The 15,891-nt window shown below is 40.4% G+C and overlaps 2 protein-coding genes across 3 annotated transcripts; both read left to right on the forward strand.

Annotated features, from left to right (window-relative positions):
* The first annotated feature begins 54 nt into the window (after nucleotides 1-54).
* On the forward strand, nucleotides 55-2,713 carry slc18a3a (solute carrier family 18 member 3a). Its single transcript, XM_017432844.3, has one exon. The coding sequence runs from the start codon at nucleotides 548-550 to the stop codon at nucleotides 2,105-2,107; it is 1,560 nt and encodes a 519-aa protein (XP_017288333.1). The 5' UTR covers nucleotides 55-547; the 3' UTR covers nucleotides 2,108-2,713.
* A 374-nt stretch (nucleotides 2,714-3,087) lies between these two features.
* Nucleotides 3,088-10,489, forward strand: chata (choline O-acetyltransferase a). Of its 2 annotated transcripts, none has more exons than XM_017432825.2 (15): nucleotides 3,088-3,334; nucleotides 3,638-3,708; nucleotides 4,077-4,268; nucleotides 4,504-4,622; nucleotides 5,026-5,079; nucleotides 5,174-5,354; nucleotides 6,472-6,649; nucleotides 6,742-6,911; nucleotides 7,350-7,450; nucleotides 7,547-7,675; nucleotides 7,758-7,880; nucleotides 7,952-8,108; nucleotides 8,206-8,268; nucleotides 8,346-8,483; nucleotides 9,234-10,489. In XM_017432825.2, the coding sequence occupies exons 2-15, from the start codon at nucleotides 3,661-3,663 to the stop codon at nucleotides 9,633-9,635; spliced, it is 2,055 nt and encodes a 684-aa protein (XP_017288314.1). In that variant the 5' UTR covers nucleotides 3,088-3,334; nucleotides 3,638-3,660; the 3' UTR covers nucleotides 9,636-10,489. The 2 variants fall into 2 exon arrangements, with proteins under 2 accessions (XP_017288314.1, XP_017288320.1); XM_017432831.2 differs by having other exon boundaries at nucleotides 3,097-3,334; nucleotides 7,952-8,093.
* Nucleotides 10,490-15,891: the final 5,402 nt, after the last annotated feature.

The raw sequence follows: 15,891 nt of genomic DNA on the forward strand, positions 1-15,891 counted from the left end.
GGGATGGGGGGGGGGGCACCTATGGGAGTCAACAAACTGCCGTGTGTTGTCCGTCCGTCAGCCGACAAAAACCAGCCCAGGCTGATGCGAATTGATGACTTAGCGCGCCGCGTTACAGGTGGCTGAAGACAGCTGGGTGCGTCAGGGAGCCGGAGGCGCGCGCAGCAGCAGCAGCAGCAGTAGCAGCAGACGGACCTCAACCAGCGGAGGCGCGATACTTCGGGGTTAAAAACTCCCACCTCGTGTGCGCGCCGTCCGGGACCGGCACGTCCAGCTCCGTGACGAGATATGACATCAATGAAGCAACTCGAGAGAAAACTAGTCCAAGTCGCGGAGGTGGGAAAGCGCGCGCAATGACGGGCAGCGTGAGCGGCACAGAAGAGGTAAAGCTGCGGAAAGTTATCTAGCTGATCAGGTCTCCCGGTGCCGGAGAGGGAAAACTAACACAGACAGAACCCATGTGCCAAGTTTTGTAAACAAACTCTGAGAGCAGATTGTATTTATTTATTTTCAGAAGGCAACACTTTTAGGGTTGAAAACAAAAATCATGGAACCAAAGGAGATGACAGAGGGACAAGCCGCTAATATGTCTCAAACTGCCGCCTCTAAACTGTCCCAGATGGGTGAAAGAACTAAACAGCTGGGCAACGTTATCCAAGACCCACAAAGACAGAAACGAATCATCCTTGTCATAGTTTGCATTGCACTTTTATTAGACAACATGCTTTACATGGTGATTGTGCCAATCATACCCGACTACCTTGAGGGGCTGCAGGAAGCCGCGGATCGCGCCGAGGCTGCTGCGACGCACACCAACTCCTCCAACAGCACCGCGCACAAAGTCGCCAAGGGCAACTTCGACCTGCAGATCGGCGTGCTGTTCGCCTCCAAGGCCATCCTGCAGCTGCTGGTCAACCCGCTGAGCGGCACCTTCATAGACAGAGTGGGCTACGACATCCCGCTCTTCATCGGGCTCAACATCATGTTCCTCTCCACGCTCACGTTTGCCTTCGCCGAGAACTACGCGACCCTGTTCCTGGCGCGCAGCATCCAGGGCCTCGGCTCGGCTTTCGCGGACACGTCCGGGATCGCCCTGATCGCGGACAAATTCACCGAGGAGGCGGAGAGGAGCAAGGCGCTGGGGATCGCCCTGGCCTTCATCTCCTTCGGGAGCCTGGTGGCACCCCCCTTCGGGGGCGTCCTGTACGAGTTCGCGGGGAAGCACGTGCCCTTCCTGATCCTGGCCTGCGTCTGCCTCATAGACGGCGTGCTGTGTCTCACTGTGCTGAAGCCCTTCTCCAACCGGGAGAGGGACAACATGCCAGTGGGCCCCCCCATCTATAAGCTGATGATTGATCCATACATAGCTGTGGTGGCGGGGGCTCTGGTCATCTGCAACATCCCTCTGGCCTTCCTGGAGCCCACCATCGCGAACTGGATGGAACAAAACATGCATGCCAGCGAGTGGGAGATTGGAATGACCTGGTTCCCCGCGTTCTTCCCGCACGTGCTAGGTGTGTATCTCACTGTGAAGCTGGCAGCCAAGTACCCCCACCTGCAGTGGTTTTACGGGGCAATCGGGATGGTGTTCATAGGGGCCAGCTCCTGCACTGTGCCGGCCTGTAAGAACTTCGGGCAGCTCATGATCCCTCTGTGCGGCATCTGCTTCGGCATCGCCTTCGTGGACACGGCGCTCCTGCCCACGCTGGGTTTCCTCGTGGACGTGCGGCACGTGTCCGTGTACGGCAGCGTGTACGCCATCGCGGACATCTCCTACTGCGTGGCCTACGCCCTGGGGCCCATCGTGGCGGGACAGATCGTGCACGACCTGGGCTTCGTGCAGCTCAACCTGGGCATGGGGCTCGCCAACGTGCTCTACGCGCCGGCGCTGCTGCTGCTGAAGAACGTGGCGCAGATGAAGCCCTCTTTCTCCGAGCGCAACATGCTCCTGGAGGACGGCCCCACGGGGCTGTACGACACCATCAAGATGGAGCAGCGGGAGAAGAAGAGGAAGGGGCTGTGCACGACGATCGACGAGAACGGCATCGAGACGTTCGTCCAGCGCTCGCACTCCGAGGACGAGTCCTCGGGAGGAGAGTACGCGTAAAAAAAAAAACAAAGGACCGCTCACCTGAAACTTTCGAAGTGCCCGCGTGCGCGTTCTTTTAGACTCAATCAGCTGTAAAACGTGTTTAAGATTGTGTGATGACACCACTGCTCCTTATGACGGGTCACGTGCGGGTTTTGTGAACGATTTGTGCTGAAGTAAATGTCTGATCATTAACAGTAGCCTGGTTATCACTGTAGCTGACTCATAGCGCATTCAGGGGGAAAAAAACGTGTATTTAAAGAAAACTTGTAACGTTGTATGCGTCTTTTAATGTCACCTGTCTTCATTTTGACGAGAAAATAATAATAATAATAAAAGAAATTATATGCAAAAATGTGTTTTACAGACGGTGGAAATGAACAGTGATCTGCATCTTGTTGATTGTTTAATTATTCAGTTTAATTATTTCTGAATGGTGTGCTTCTGGAATGCAAAGCCTAAAATAATCTGTAAAGACATGTATATTGATGTACATAATTAAATGAAGATTATGGAAACAGTACCGTCATTTTTTCCATTGTTTATATACGCAGTGGGCTCTGCTATTTATGATGGATTGTGATTATTTAATTGTTGCTCAACAGGTGAAAATTCAGTCGCACTTCAGATGATAGTTATGTAATAAAAAAATAATAATGTTCAGCCTATGCTTGCCTCTGGACACATGTTAATATACAAATAATTAGTTTTCATACATATGGAATCATTCTCATTGTAGGTGAAACCTACTACTTCAATTTAAAAAAAACAGACTACTGAGAGATAACTGACAAAATAAACCAAAGAGTTTCGTTTGGTCCAAAACTGCAGATCTTTACCTAAAACATCAACCCAGATTGATGCAGGGAGTCACATAAATGCGTCCGCCGTCTCTAGAAAAAGAGTCTGAGGCGCTCAGTCGGACTTTAAATAAGGTGGAGTAGAAGATGAAAGTTGCCAAATAAAGTTCTCGGCGAATAGCAGGACTTCTGGGAGGAGCCTGGCTGCCTGGGGGCTGAGGGATCCTCTCAGCATCTCTCTCTCTAGCCAAGGAAGGAGTTGAGCTGATGCCATGAAGGAAACAGAAAGATGCTCGAATTGATAAAGGACGCAAATGTTCAGGTTCCGGTGCAACTTCTTTTGCAAGAATTTGTGTTGTTGTTTTTTTTTTAAGTGAAGATGGATGAAGATCAACGTCTTGCTTGAGCTTCAAGAGGAGAGGAATTCCCTTTTTTTCTGTGCTTGGTAAGTGGGATGTAAAATCACTTCTTTAATGTCTCAGTTTACTTTGTTTATTAATGACAGAACATTAGTTAATTTGCAGTTTCTTCAAAGAGATGGTTCACATTAAACAGGATGGAATTGTGTATTTTTTACAGTAATTTCTTCTTCTTTTTTTTACAATTTTCTGCATTTTTATTAACATCTCTGTAAGCATGCAGTGCTACCACAGCTCACATTGGTTTTTAATGCTTTCCAAATGACTGTCCTGGCTAAAATAAATTACACCATTGTATTTGTGGACTCTGATTCTGTCTCTTTTGACAGCCCCCCTCTCCTGGGCTGCAGACATGCCAATTCTAAACCGAGAGCCTTCCAAAGATACAGAGGATGGAGATGTAAATATTTTCTGTCTGCTTTATCTTTCTTTTAAACCTGCAAGGAATAAATTAGGTTTGGCACATTTTCACTGTTAAATAAACACTACTGTAGAAAACAAAACCTATTTTTGTAGATTTACATGATGATAAATGTAAGAAATAGTTCTAAACTGTGACCTTTAGCTTAGGTGAAGTAATAAAAGGCACAATCATTTGTTGGAGCTATTTTTATTTTAGGGATGGAACAAAATACGCTGTTGCATGTAAGAATATTCCTGTTAAACTGTTGTGATTAAGATTTGCATGAAAAATAAATATTGTGATGAGGGTGAAAATGTTGAGAAGTTGTAATTTTTATTTTATTTTTTTAACTACACATTGTCCAGGGTCTGCCGAAGCTGCCTCTGCCCAAACTCCAGGACACGCTGGACACATACCTGAGGTGCATGAAACATTTGCTCACAGAGGAACAATTCAACAAGACCCAGAAAATAGTGACGCAGTTTGGAGCCCCCGGAGGCGTGGGAGAGCTGCTGCAGAGCAAACTCACGGAGAGGAGGGAGAAGAAGGCAAACTGGGTGAAACCTTTAGAAAAAAAACTGGCTCAGTGTCAAGTTTATTTCAAACTTTTTAACAAAACGCATACATGCATGATCATGGAGTACTGTTTCAGTTGTAACTAAAGAGAAAGATTTTCACCAACTTGAAAACATATAATGTGATCTGCAGGTGTCTTCAGTTGTGCCTGCTTATTCTTTAACATTAGATTAAACTGTGTTAAAACGCCTGAATGACTAAATTTTTCTACTGTAGGTTTATGACTACTGGCTGAATGACATGTACCTGAGCAACAGGCTGGCTCTGCCCGTCAACTCCAGCCCTGCCATGGTGTTCCCCCAGCAGAACTTCAGGGCACCGATGGACTCTTTAAGGTATGACATGCAGCACAGCTGAGTCCCTGTCTGCTCTGTTAGACAGAACCAAAGTCCCATCTAGTGGATGCAAGCATTTTCTCAGCTTTTGTTTTCTTGACTCATCCTCGGAGCAAGTGATAGAACTCATAAAAAGTTTCCATTTGTCTGTCACTTTTTGAGAGAAATTACAGCTGCTTGTATAAAGTGCTCAAATTGCAGCTATGATTTATGATTCATTGCTCCCAGAAGATTAGATCATTATTTATTAGACAGAGAGGCAACATTAGGCTGCTGGTGACAAGATTAATAAGCAGTAAAAGTATTTAAGTGTCACAAGGAACAACAGTATTACGCTGGCACTGACTGATTACAGTTTGGATGTTATATGACATTTTAAACACAGCTTGCTTCTCTTCCCAAGGTTTGCTGCACATTTAATTTCAGGAGTTTTGGAGTACAAGACCCTTCTAGATGCGTAAGTCACAATAGTCACAATGGAATAATCGACATCCACTGGATTATATTTAAATTATAAACAAAGTCCTGTGTGTCTGTGTGTGTGTGTGTAGCCGTGCCCTGCCTGTGGATTATGCCCGGGGCCAGCTAGCTGGAACCCCTCTGTGCATGGAGCAGTATTATCGCCTCTTCGCATCCTACCGCCTGCCAGGGTCTGAGAGGGACACACTTGTAGCCCAGGAGAGCACTGTGATGCCAGAACCGGAGCACATCATTGTGGCTTGTAAAAACCAGGTCAGACGTAAAGCAATATATTGCACAGTAGCTCTGTCCATCCAGAAATCCGGTTTTGATAGTTTTCTGGAGCTTTAAATCATACCAGACTTCACTGACATAACTTTAATTTAACTGAGTAGTACTAAAATATTACCTGACAAAAAGAGAAAAAGAAGAAATTCATTTGTTAGAAACTTCTAAAAGTACTGCAGGAATTAATGTTTCAATTGGCAACGAGTTACTCAAGATTAATTTATGTACTGAACTGCTTCATGTCCTTTTAAGCATGTCAGAGGACAAATACAACAACTGTAAATTAAAACAGTAATTGTTTAGCAGAAGCTTCAAACTATTGGTTTGCATGAAGCAAGCAAAGCAGGACATAGAACTGGGTTAGGAATTATTCAATACATTATTAAAATTTGGAAGAATGATATCAAACAAAGGGGGGATAAAAGTCTTGAATTTACTAAAATCATAAATTACTTAAACAATTGGTGAAAAAAGTGAAAGTAAGACTAGTTCTACACACACCATGCAAAAGCCCAAACTGTTGGGATAAATGAGCCTTGAGGATCACTTATTAGTAAAGTGAATCAAACTAAAAGGTTGTTTTTTTATTAGAGAGCACAAAATAACAAAAAAATGAAGCAACAGAAAAAAATATATCTGTTTTAACTTTTTCCAGAGTGATGAGAATGAAGTGATGCACCTGTTATACCTAATATACCAATGTGAGGGAGTGTCATGATCTGGGGTGGTTTAGGTTGTCCTTTTTTTCTGTTTTTGAAGCTCAAACTGTGAGGTGAAAAGAAAACATGAGACATCCTTTCACACATGGACTGGTCACCAAAGAGTCCACTCATCACCACTCTGACAATCTTTGGGAGAAGACTTAATGCAGCAGTGCAACTCTTCTGTCTTAAATATGTTGTGTTTGCAACAAACTGACACAAAAAAAGAATGAATGGAGATTAAAAAAAAGGTTTGAATTCAGAAATCTGACACGTTCCTAAGGATGAATAAATGGTTGTCATTAAGAAAGATAGTAGCACTAGAGATTCATACACAACAACAAAGACAAAACAGAAGGTTCCTGTCACTCAGCAACACTTTGTCTCCTGTCTTAACCCAGTTCTTTGTCCTGGATGTGGTGATCAACTTCCGACGACTAAACGAAAGAGACCTGCTGACTCAATTGCAGAAGATTGTGAAGATGGCCGACAGTGAGGAAGAGTGTCTCCCATCTATAGGTCTCCTCACTTCAGATGGACGGACAGAGTGGGCCGAGGCTCGCAGTGTACTAATGAGAGGTGCTTTTTTTTTTTTTAGGAAAAATGATGTTTCTCATTTTCTTCAGAACAATAAACAAAGCCAACTTTGACTGACGTCTCTTCTCCTGCAGAATCAACCAACAGGGATTCCCTGGACATGATCGAGCGTTGTCTGTGTCTGGTCTGCCTGGACGAAGCGAGTGGTTCTCTGCTCAGTGACACCACACGGGCCACGCTGATGCTGCATGGAGGTGGAGCGACCAAGAACGGAGGCAACCGCTGGTACGACAAGCCGATGCAGGTCTGTGAGCACAGTCTATCTCTTTAACATTCAGCACACTGCGCACAAGAGCTTTGAATTTCATATAATGTTAGTTATTTTTAAAAAACTACTTTTTTTAGCTCAAGATGAAAGACATTTACGTTAATATTAGATGATTTACTAAATCTGTCCTTGAATGAAAAAGAAAATTACATGAGCAAACAGCTTTACACTCCAATCTAAGGGAGCATTTTTTAAAATATTTGATTGGGAAGCAGAAATTCTCACAGGACATGACATCTTTAGTTTAAACCACATCATCAGCATGTACTTTGATAGATATGTTTTGATAAAACATTCAGATTACTACTTAATAGCATACTTAGAAAGCTGAAAAGTTTCTTTTTTTAACATTTAGTTCAGCTGAATGCATTTGCATACTTAACGTGTTAAATTAAAATAGGATTTCTTTTCCAGTTTGTTGTAGGAGCTGACGGCTGCTGCGGAGTCGTGTGTGAACATTCACCTTTCGAAGGGATTGTTCTTGTGCAGTGCACAGAGTATCTCCTTAAATATATGTAAGAAAGGCAAGCTGTTTCATGTTTGTCGGTGTGCTGCAAGAATATAATCTAAATAAGGCTTTTCTAATTCCTGCTATGATCCTGTGTTGTCAGGATTGGCAGCCCGTCAAAGCTGGTCAGAGCTGCGAGCGTGAGCGAACTGCCTGCGCCTCGCAGACTCCGCTGGAAATGCACTCCAGAGATCCTCAAACTTGTCTCCTCCTCTTGTGACAAACTGGAGAGGTCAGTGTTCAGCTTGGACACTCGGTGGTTAAAGAAACAAGCAGGTTCTTTGAGCACAATGCAAACTTCTTTTCTTGATCAGACTGGTGAAAAATCTGGACATGAACGTCCACAAGTTCCACGACTACGGAAAAGAGTTCATCAAGAGGCAGAAAATGAGCCCAGATGCCTACATCCAGGTTGCACTACAGTTGGCGTTCTACAGGTAAGAAAAGGTTTAACCTTGTCACTCTGTCAGAATAACTCTATCTTCATGACTCTGTCCAATTATTGTAGGTGTTATGGCAGACTAGTGTCGACCTATGAGAGCGCCTCTATACGTCGTTTTTGCCAAGGCAGAGTTGACAACATTCGCTCAGCCACACCTGAAGCCTTGGCTTTTGTAAAAGCAATGAATGATGGGAAGCTCAGCTTGAGTGTAAGCTGTTTTATTGTAAGATGTTTTTGATTCAACACTTGTACTCTCACTACAACTGAGGTAACTGTAATTTAAAAAAAAGAACTTCATTGTCTCTTTGTGATATCTGCAGGACACAGAGAGGATGGAGATGTTACAAGGTGCCATAAACGCACAGACAAAATATACTGTAATGGTAAGTATATTCTACCTGGAGATTTATAAACTTCTGCGTTTTCTGACTGAATAAATCAAACTTCATGTGTTCTTCAGGCAATCACGGGGATGGCAATAGACAATCACCTTCTGGGACTGCGGGAAATCGCACACGAAATGAAGCTAGAGAAGCCAGAGATTTTCAGAGACGAGGCCTATCTGATCAGTAATCAGTTCATTCTCTCAACAAGTCAGGTAATTTAAAACAACTTTGAATCCAACTATCTAACTATCCTAAATATCTAACAGGTGGAATATGTTTGTATTGTGTAAGATTACTTTTATTTATCTATTCATGGATTTTTTTGGGAAGTCATTTATTGAAAGGCATCTTTTTGGAGTCACTGAGTCCAAGACTAATTTTCCCAAAGAGGTGATTTTATATTTTATTGTATTATATTATATTGTATTAATAGTGTGTCTAATCTTATCAAATCTACAAAAAGCAATTGCTTCTGGGGAAAAAAAGTCATACTTATTACAGTAAACTCTAAATTTGTTGAATTTTATTTTGGTTTCTGTGCTTTTTGTAAGATTTAGTTGTTCAGTTCCATTTCTTAAAGGCTTTTTTGTAACAAAACCTTCCTTTATGTTTTATTTTGCTAAAGTATTGCTTCTTGTGCTTTTGATTAATTTCCTTCTTGTTTGTTTATCATGTTAGTTTTCTGTTGTAATCAGCTCAGCTTGTCATTAACTTCCCCAGTGTATATACTCGTAGGTTTCAGTCACTCATTGTCAGATCCTCTTCCTGTCCATGTGAACTTGTGGTGTTTGCTTTAGTCTAGTCCGTTTAAGTTTGATTTGTCTGGAAAACAAAGTTTTACCTGCTGCCTCCTTGGGCTGTATTTGGGTCCTTCCTGCATGATCTACCACCACTTCCGAAAATAATTTTATAATAGTTAAGCTGTCAGTGGTGCAGAACTAAAGACTCAACTCTTCCCTCAGGTTCCAACCACTGTGGAGATGTTCTGCTGTTATGGACCGGTGGTTCCAAACGGATACGGCACATGCTACAACCCTCAGTCAGATCACATAATCTTCTCAGTGTCCAGTTTCCACAAGAGCCCGCAGACGTGTTCAGCGGAATTTGTAAAGTGCTTGGTGCAGGGCCTTCAGGACATGAGGGATCTGTGCGAGAAATGTAACCATGGCTCTAATTCGGCCGAGCAAAGAAACGGTCAGAAGCTGGAGGTGCACACGCAGACGAAAACACAGAAGAGAGCGCCTGACTTGACTAAGAGTCAGCACACAGTCCCGCAGGTTCTGGTGAAGAGTCCAGAGCGAGCTAACATGGACGCACAAACCCAGACTTCATCCAAAGGCATGAACTTAAAAGAACGGAACTAACGCACAGACAGCTGTCACCACCAGTCGTGGTAGTTGTCATTTATTTTAAAGTATTTATGTATTTGTGCTGCAGTAGTGTATTAAAAAACACGCACACTGTAACCGCAATACAAAAAGTTGTGTCAAGGCATATTGCTGTATGCTTAATTGTAAAAGGTATACTGATATTCTAATCATTAAAAGAAAAAAAACACAATTATTTTTATAGACAAAGTTTTAAGGTTTCTGTGCCCAAGAATTCTAAAAATACACAACAGGAGATTAAATAACTTAAAATTATTTCTATGTATAGATAAGAAAAGAACTAAATTGACAAGTTTTTTGTTATTTTGCACAAAATAGAGGTGAATAAACCAAAGAGAAGTTTATTTATCTCAAAATAGTGACTATGTAGTCTATGGTTTGTTTTGTTTGCATCATTTTGTACATGGAGCTTGTTAGTCTGAGCAAAGACCGTGATACGGCCACCATCTTGTACAATTCCAAATCACTTGCTGCTATTTATAAATATTATTTAGTGATGATTGTAAAAACGCAGTATTCTATACACGTTCTATATATATTAATAAACATTATATTAAAAAATTTAAACTGTAGTAAAGCCTCTGCTAAAAAAGTACACTTTAATTAAATACTTCTTACTGTGCTGTATTTATCATACTGGGACTCACACTGTGCTTGTGTACAAATGAAACTTGAGTGTAAGAATGAAATAAAAACATTTACTTTTTGATTGAAAGATGTTATGTGTGTTTGTGAATCTTTGAGCAGAATATACAGAGTCTGTTACTTATTTTTGTATGATAATACCTAATGGAACAGATTGTAAAAAAAAAAAATGAATGAATGATGAGTACAGATCTGAATTTTTTTTTAAATGTGATTTTAAATGTCAAAGTGCTGTGATTGTACGGGTTTGTTGAAGAATAAAAGATTGAAACCAAAACTAAATGCAGGTATTTTACTGTTTATACAGAACAGCATGTTTGTCATAAAGAAAAAGAAGCGGTCTAACAGATAAATAGGATCACTGACACAATTAAATATTACAGTAAAAGATCTTTTCTAAGAGGCTTCTGTAAATTCTTTTACAAGACCACAGTTTTATTTTAGGAAGTTTTCTATGAGCCACTTTTATTTGATTTGTATGAACTGACAAAGATAAACCATAACAACTTTCATTGTTATCCGTTGTCAGTAATGAGCAACCATCTCTAACCTTGAACACAACCAACCCAACCTTTGTTACAAACCTCATGAATTTCATGCTTTAGCACAAAATCTTGTATTTTCTCCATGATCAGCTGCCAGCCTAAAAGGTGGTTTGATAACCCAAACCCAGAGTGCAGACTCATCATTAAAAGGAAACTAATTTATTAAAATAAAAGAGAAAAAAAAACAAAAAGCTGGCAAGGCAGCAATACAAAACATAAACTAAATACAAGGAACTAAGCCAAGAACACGACAACTATGACCAGACAAGACAAACACAACAAATTGAACCAGCGAGTAAGTGGAGGAGATGACGAGGTTTTACAGACAGAGGATAATTATGGGAAGTGGGCACAGGTGAGTGATTACAGCTGCGGGCAGGTGGAGATGGGCGTGGCAGGTGAACAAGTGCTGACTGAGGACAAGTGGAAAATGACAAGAAACAAAGACACCAAGAACAAGGACTAAACAAAAACCAGACAACTAAATAATAATATAAAAGAAGCAATAAACCCAAAAGAAACTCAAAGAAGCAACCAAACAAAAACCTCAAATCCTGACAGTTGGTATTATATGTAGACAGAATTTTTGGAACAAACTACTTGCAACCTCAACTTGAGGAATCTCCTTGAATCCAGAATTACAGGAGTATGTAATCATTAAAGTATGCCGTACACTAGGGTTTTTTTGCATTGTCTCTGGGGGAAATATTTCTAATGAAATTTAGATTTTGTACACTTTCATTGTGTTTTTGAAATCAAAAATGTGCAAAAAAGAAAAACTGGGACGACCAAAACATGGGAACAACAAATGATTTCCTCTCATGGAGTTTTGACTTAGATTTTCATTTAAATAAACAACAGACTTCTTGTTCTTAAATATAATACCAAGCATTTCACCCAAACTGTAACTTGACCAGACTAAGACATTTTTACTGTATATTTGTTTTTACTTCATAATGCTAGTGTAAACTGTTTAAATTATAAGGGGATATATGGGATTATATTCATTCTTAAGAGAGAAAAAAAAAAAAAGTAATTTAAGACATCAAATATAAACAATCATGCTTGTACATTTATGGTTAAAAGTCCCAGCTGTAAAGGAAACTACAGTAAAGCTCAGGAGGGAAGGGAATCCTCTGGGGCTTCTCGAAACACAGCAGAAACAATCAGTTCTTTAAAATATCTCGGGATTTTCATGTGACAAGTCGGCATCAGTGTGGTTCGAAAAACATCAAAGTCTGTGCTGTGTTTCTTCCACAGAGGAAGCCGAGCCTGATTTTCAGAGACGAAAATGTGGCCACAAGTCTCTGTGCCAGCTGGCTCATGTCTCCTGGTGAAGTGAGGTGTGACAGTAAATATGCAATCCTTCACTAAAGGCAGCTAAAGCAAATCACGACACCAAACCTACTGGTGTGTTCAGTTTCAGTCCAGCTTTTATATCTGTGATATGTGATCCAGTGATTAACTTGAGTCTGTGTTTTTTGCTATTTATCTGCCAAAATCGAAGTAATACTGAGTATCACATGCATCTACAGTTCACTCTGATATCAGGGATTTTTCTGCTGTAAACTCCGACACTCTACAGTAAGTGTTAAAAAGATCTTTGGATTTCTACACCTGATTTTCCAGTGGAAACGTGGACAGTGCTCAGGTTTGTGGGTTCTGTCCCACACACCTGAAACAAACACTGAAGGTTTAGTACAAATGATAGAACCCGGTTCTCAATGAGAAGAAATCCTTTTGGTTACCACTGTGGAGGCACATGGCTGCACAAAACAATGCTAATCTGTGCTTTTGAGTCCCTCCCGAAAATTCACCATTGGTGTATTGGTCTGATTCCTCTCTGAGGAAATAAAAATGGGAGAAAACAGATAAACGGCAAAACCCAATTGTCATTTTTCGACTCAGCAAACACATTTGAAGCAGCTTCTAGTCTGATTGTGTCCACCTGTCTCTCCAAGTATTGTCAGTGACTCAGGAGGTAGGGGTTCGTCCTGTAACCTGAGGGTTGCCGTTTTGAACACTTCACCTGCCTTGCCTACTGGTGGTGGTCAGAGGGCTCGGTGACGCCGGTGTGATGGCAGCTTCACTTCTGTCAGCCCGCCCCAGGGCAGCTGTGGCTACAATGTAGCTTACCACCATCAGTGTGTGAATGTGTGGATGAATGGGTGAATGACTGTAGTGTAAAGCACTCTCGGGTATTTGGACTAGATAAAGCGCTTTACAAGAGCAAGCAGTTTACCATTAATTCATCAGTTCATAGTACATTTTTCCAGTGTAGAGGATGACCTTCTTCTTTTGTCCTGGTCTTTGGTTTAAATGCCCCCTCTTTAAAAATCACCCTCTTTAATTTAAGGCCTAAATTAAACACACTGAATGTAGCTGGAAATATTATGTCACAGTTCAGCTGATTTGTCAGATTACAATGACCTCACCTTTGGAAAAGTCATCAAAACTTGACTTTGTAGTAAGGAGTGATAATAATATTAATTTTGTAAAATAATAAAAAAGAAACTGTTTTAGTGTTTTTGTTTGTCAAAAATAACAGATCGGTCCTGTCACGTGTACATTCATTGTCTGTGCAAAAAGAGCTCCAGAGATTAAAGTCCTTTGCACTCATTTGATTTGACAACATATAGCCAACCCCATCAGCACTGGGACAACAAAACATCGCTTTAACAATCAAATAAATAAACTCTTTGTGTTTAGTCAACCATATCTACAATTTCAGGGGGAGTTCTAAAAAAGAAAAAAAAAAAGAAAAGGAAAAAACAATATTATTCCCTTTAGGCCTTATCACTAATTTGCTCAGGAAGAAATTTTCTCATGCTTGGCAAAGCGTTGCATTCATGTGGCACAGGGGATCACTTAGGACTTGTGGAAAACAGTGAGAGACTGAAATAGAGCTGTGCAGATACAAACAAAACTCAAAAAGCCTTCTGTCTCTAAACTTTATATCCACACCTAAAGAATATGAGCTACTAATTGAAAATGTATACACCACATCTTCATATGGGACTGAAGACTGGGATTCTTTTAAACTCATGAATGTAACACAGTGTTGGATAATAATTTTACAATTTCACAGGTTTGGTGAAATAAAATGTCAGATTTTACACATTTGAGACAGATGAAGCAGAAGAAATTTCCCGTTTTGTTTTTGTAGATGATAATTATAAGAAACAAATAGAATTAAAGGGTTTTTTGGGCTTTGAAAACTTCACCTAACCAAATTTGGAAATCTTAATAATTTGTATACATGCATTTAGGCTATCTTTGACCAGGAAACATCAGACAAATAAATGCACTGAACTGTCATTGCTTTCACTCACACACGGAGGACGGGCAATGGTAATTTCCGAATGTACATCTGCTAAAAGCTTGATCAGTAGCTCGTTTGGGGATGAATCTGTAGCACTTCTGCTGATGTAGCCCCCTGTAGTTCCTTCCTTGAATGATCCCACATAATATGACCCTTGGGGACATGAATTAATACCACACACTGAAACTTAATGAAGAGGCTGTTTATAGCTTTAGATAAATAAATAGGCAATGATCATTTAAATTATATCTTAAGCTGCAGTGGCTTAAGCAATATAAAACTGGATGTTAACTGCAGGGCACTGTTTGAATGCATATCGCCAGCTGCCAGAGTTTTAGGTTACCAATCAATCTATCAATCAAATCAAATTTATTCACTCATTCAGTGTAACAATTCCGTCAATAACAATAAACATTTTCCCAAACCTCCACCATACATGAGTAAAAAGGAGCAGGAAGAAGATAAATCTTGTAGTTACCTGCCCCTCCCTCAATAAGCATAAAGTTGATTAAATGGTCGATGTCGTTAAATTAAAGATAAAAACAAATTTCAAACAATATCATTCCTCACTAAATTAATTCAGAGATTTATACAATTCAATCAGTTTTTCCTTATAAAGTTTTTTTTAATTGATTTATAGTGGAACATTTTATCAATTCTTCATCCAAATTATATCATAGTTTTACTCCATGAACCGAGATGCACATTTGTTTTAAAGTGGTCCGCAAAATTTTACTTTTTTGAAATCTATTATCTATTATCTTATCTTTGTGCAATATCACAAGATTTCACATGTAGAGTATGTGTTGTGAATGACTTTCAGCAACCACCCCATCAAATTTTAGCTCAATATCTGTAAAAATGACTGAATTATAGTTATTTATATGTTGGTGAATGCTGATTAGCTGTGGCAGCTAACTTGAATTGGTTTGGCTCCAAAAGTTGTAGATGTACAGCCAATAACTATTTTCTGGAGGTTTTCTTTATATACTGTCCAATGATTCATTAGATATTTTTCTAACAGACAAATAGGGTTGAACCCAAGAACTGATGCCAAAGTTTTAAAGACCACAGAACTACTTATAATGATTTTTTAAGTAAGATTGCTCTTCAAATTACACTCCTGTCTAACTGATCACTGTCTTTTAAAACAAAGTCTTCATTTTCCTTCTAAATGTCTTAGTTTTATTGATATTTTGTTGTATCCTGGGCTTCTGTAACACTTGGTGATCCTTCTTTAGTGTGGTCTGTAAGAAGCAATCTGACCACTTTGAAATGTGTGTGGGTGTCCTTAAGTACCCACTGATTCAAACCTCAGGCCACTGTGACATCAGAGTGCCCCACATTACTTTCTCATAATTCCACTGAAATTTGTTCAGTGGTTCATGAGCTATTTTGCTCACAGACACCATTGACTGCACTAGTTAATGGCGACATTTTAAATCAATTACCACCTCAGGTATGTGTTGAGAATGACTCTCAGCTCCTACTACAACAAATTTTAGCTCAATATCTGTAAAATTATCGCCATTATAGCCATTATGCAGCTTATTTGAACTCATGAATGCCCCACATAAAGAGTGTTCTCGTATCTTGCAATCTTCAGTCAGTGTGAGGCTGAATAAGAGCTGATGGGAGCGAAGAACCAAGTGGTAACAAGCACTGCAAGTCCACGCACTCACAGGAGGGACTCAGCCTTTAAAGCCTACCCGATCAGACA

The sequence above is a fragment of the Kryptolebias marmoratus genome, linkage group LG22 (assembly GCF_001649575.2).
Source record: "Kryptolebias marmoratus isolate JLee-2015 linkage group LG22, ASM164957v2, whole genome shotgun sequence".
Classification (NCBI taxonomy): domain Eukaryota; kingdom Metazoa; phylum Chordata; class Actinopteri; order Cyprinodontiformes; family Rivulidae; genus Kryptolebias; species Kryptolebias marmoratus.

Excerpts from the sequence above, each read along its gene's own strand:
- slc18a3a (XM_017432844.3), top strand. The coding sequence starts at position 548 with ATGGAACCAAAGGAGATGACAGAGGGACAAGCCGCTAATATGTCTCAA.
- chata (XM_017432825.2), top strand. The coding sequence starts at position 3,661 with ATGCCAATTCTAAACCGAGAGCCTTCCAAAGATACAGAGGATGGAGAT. Across the intron at positions 4,269-4,503 it reads GGGAGAAGAAGGCAAACTGG|GTTTATGACTACTGGCTGAA; the intron begins GTGAAACCTTTA and ends TTTCTACTGTAG. Across the intron at positions 8,269-8,345 it reads AGACAAAATATACTGTAATG|GCAATCACGGGGATGGCAAT; the intron begins GTAAGTATATTC and ends TGTGTTCTTCAG.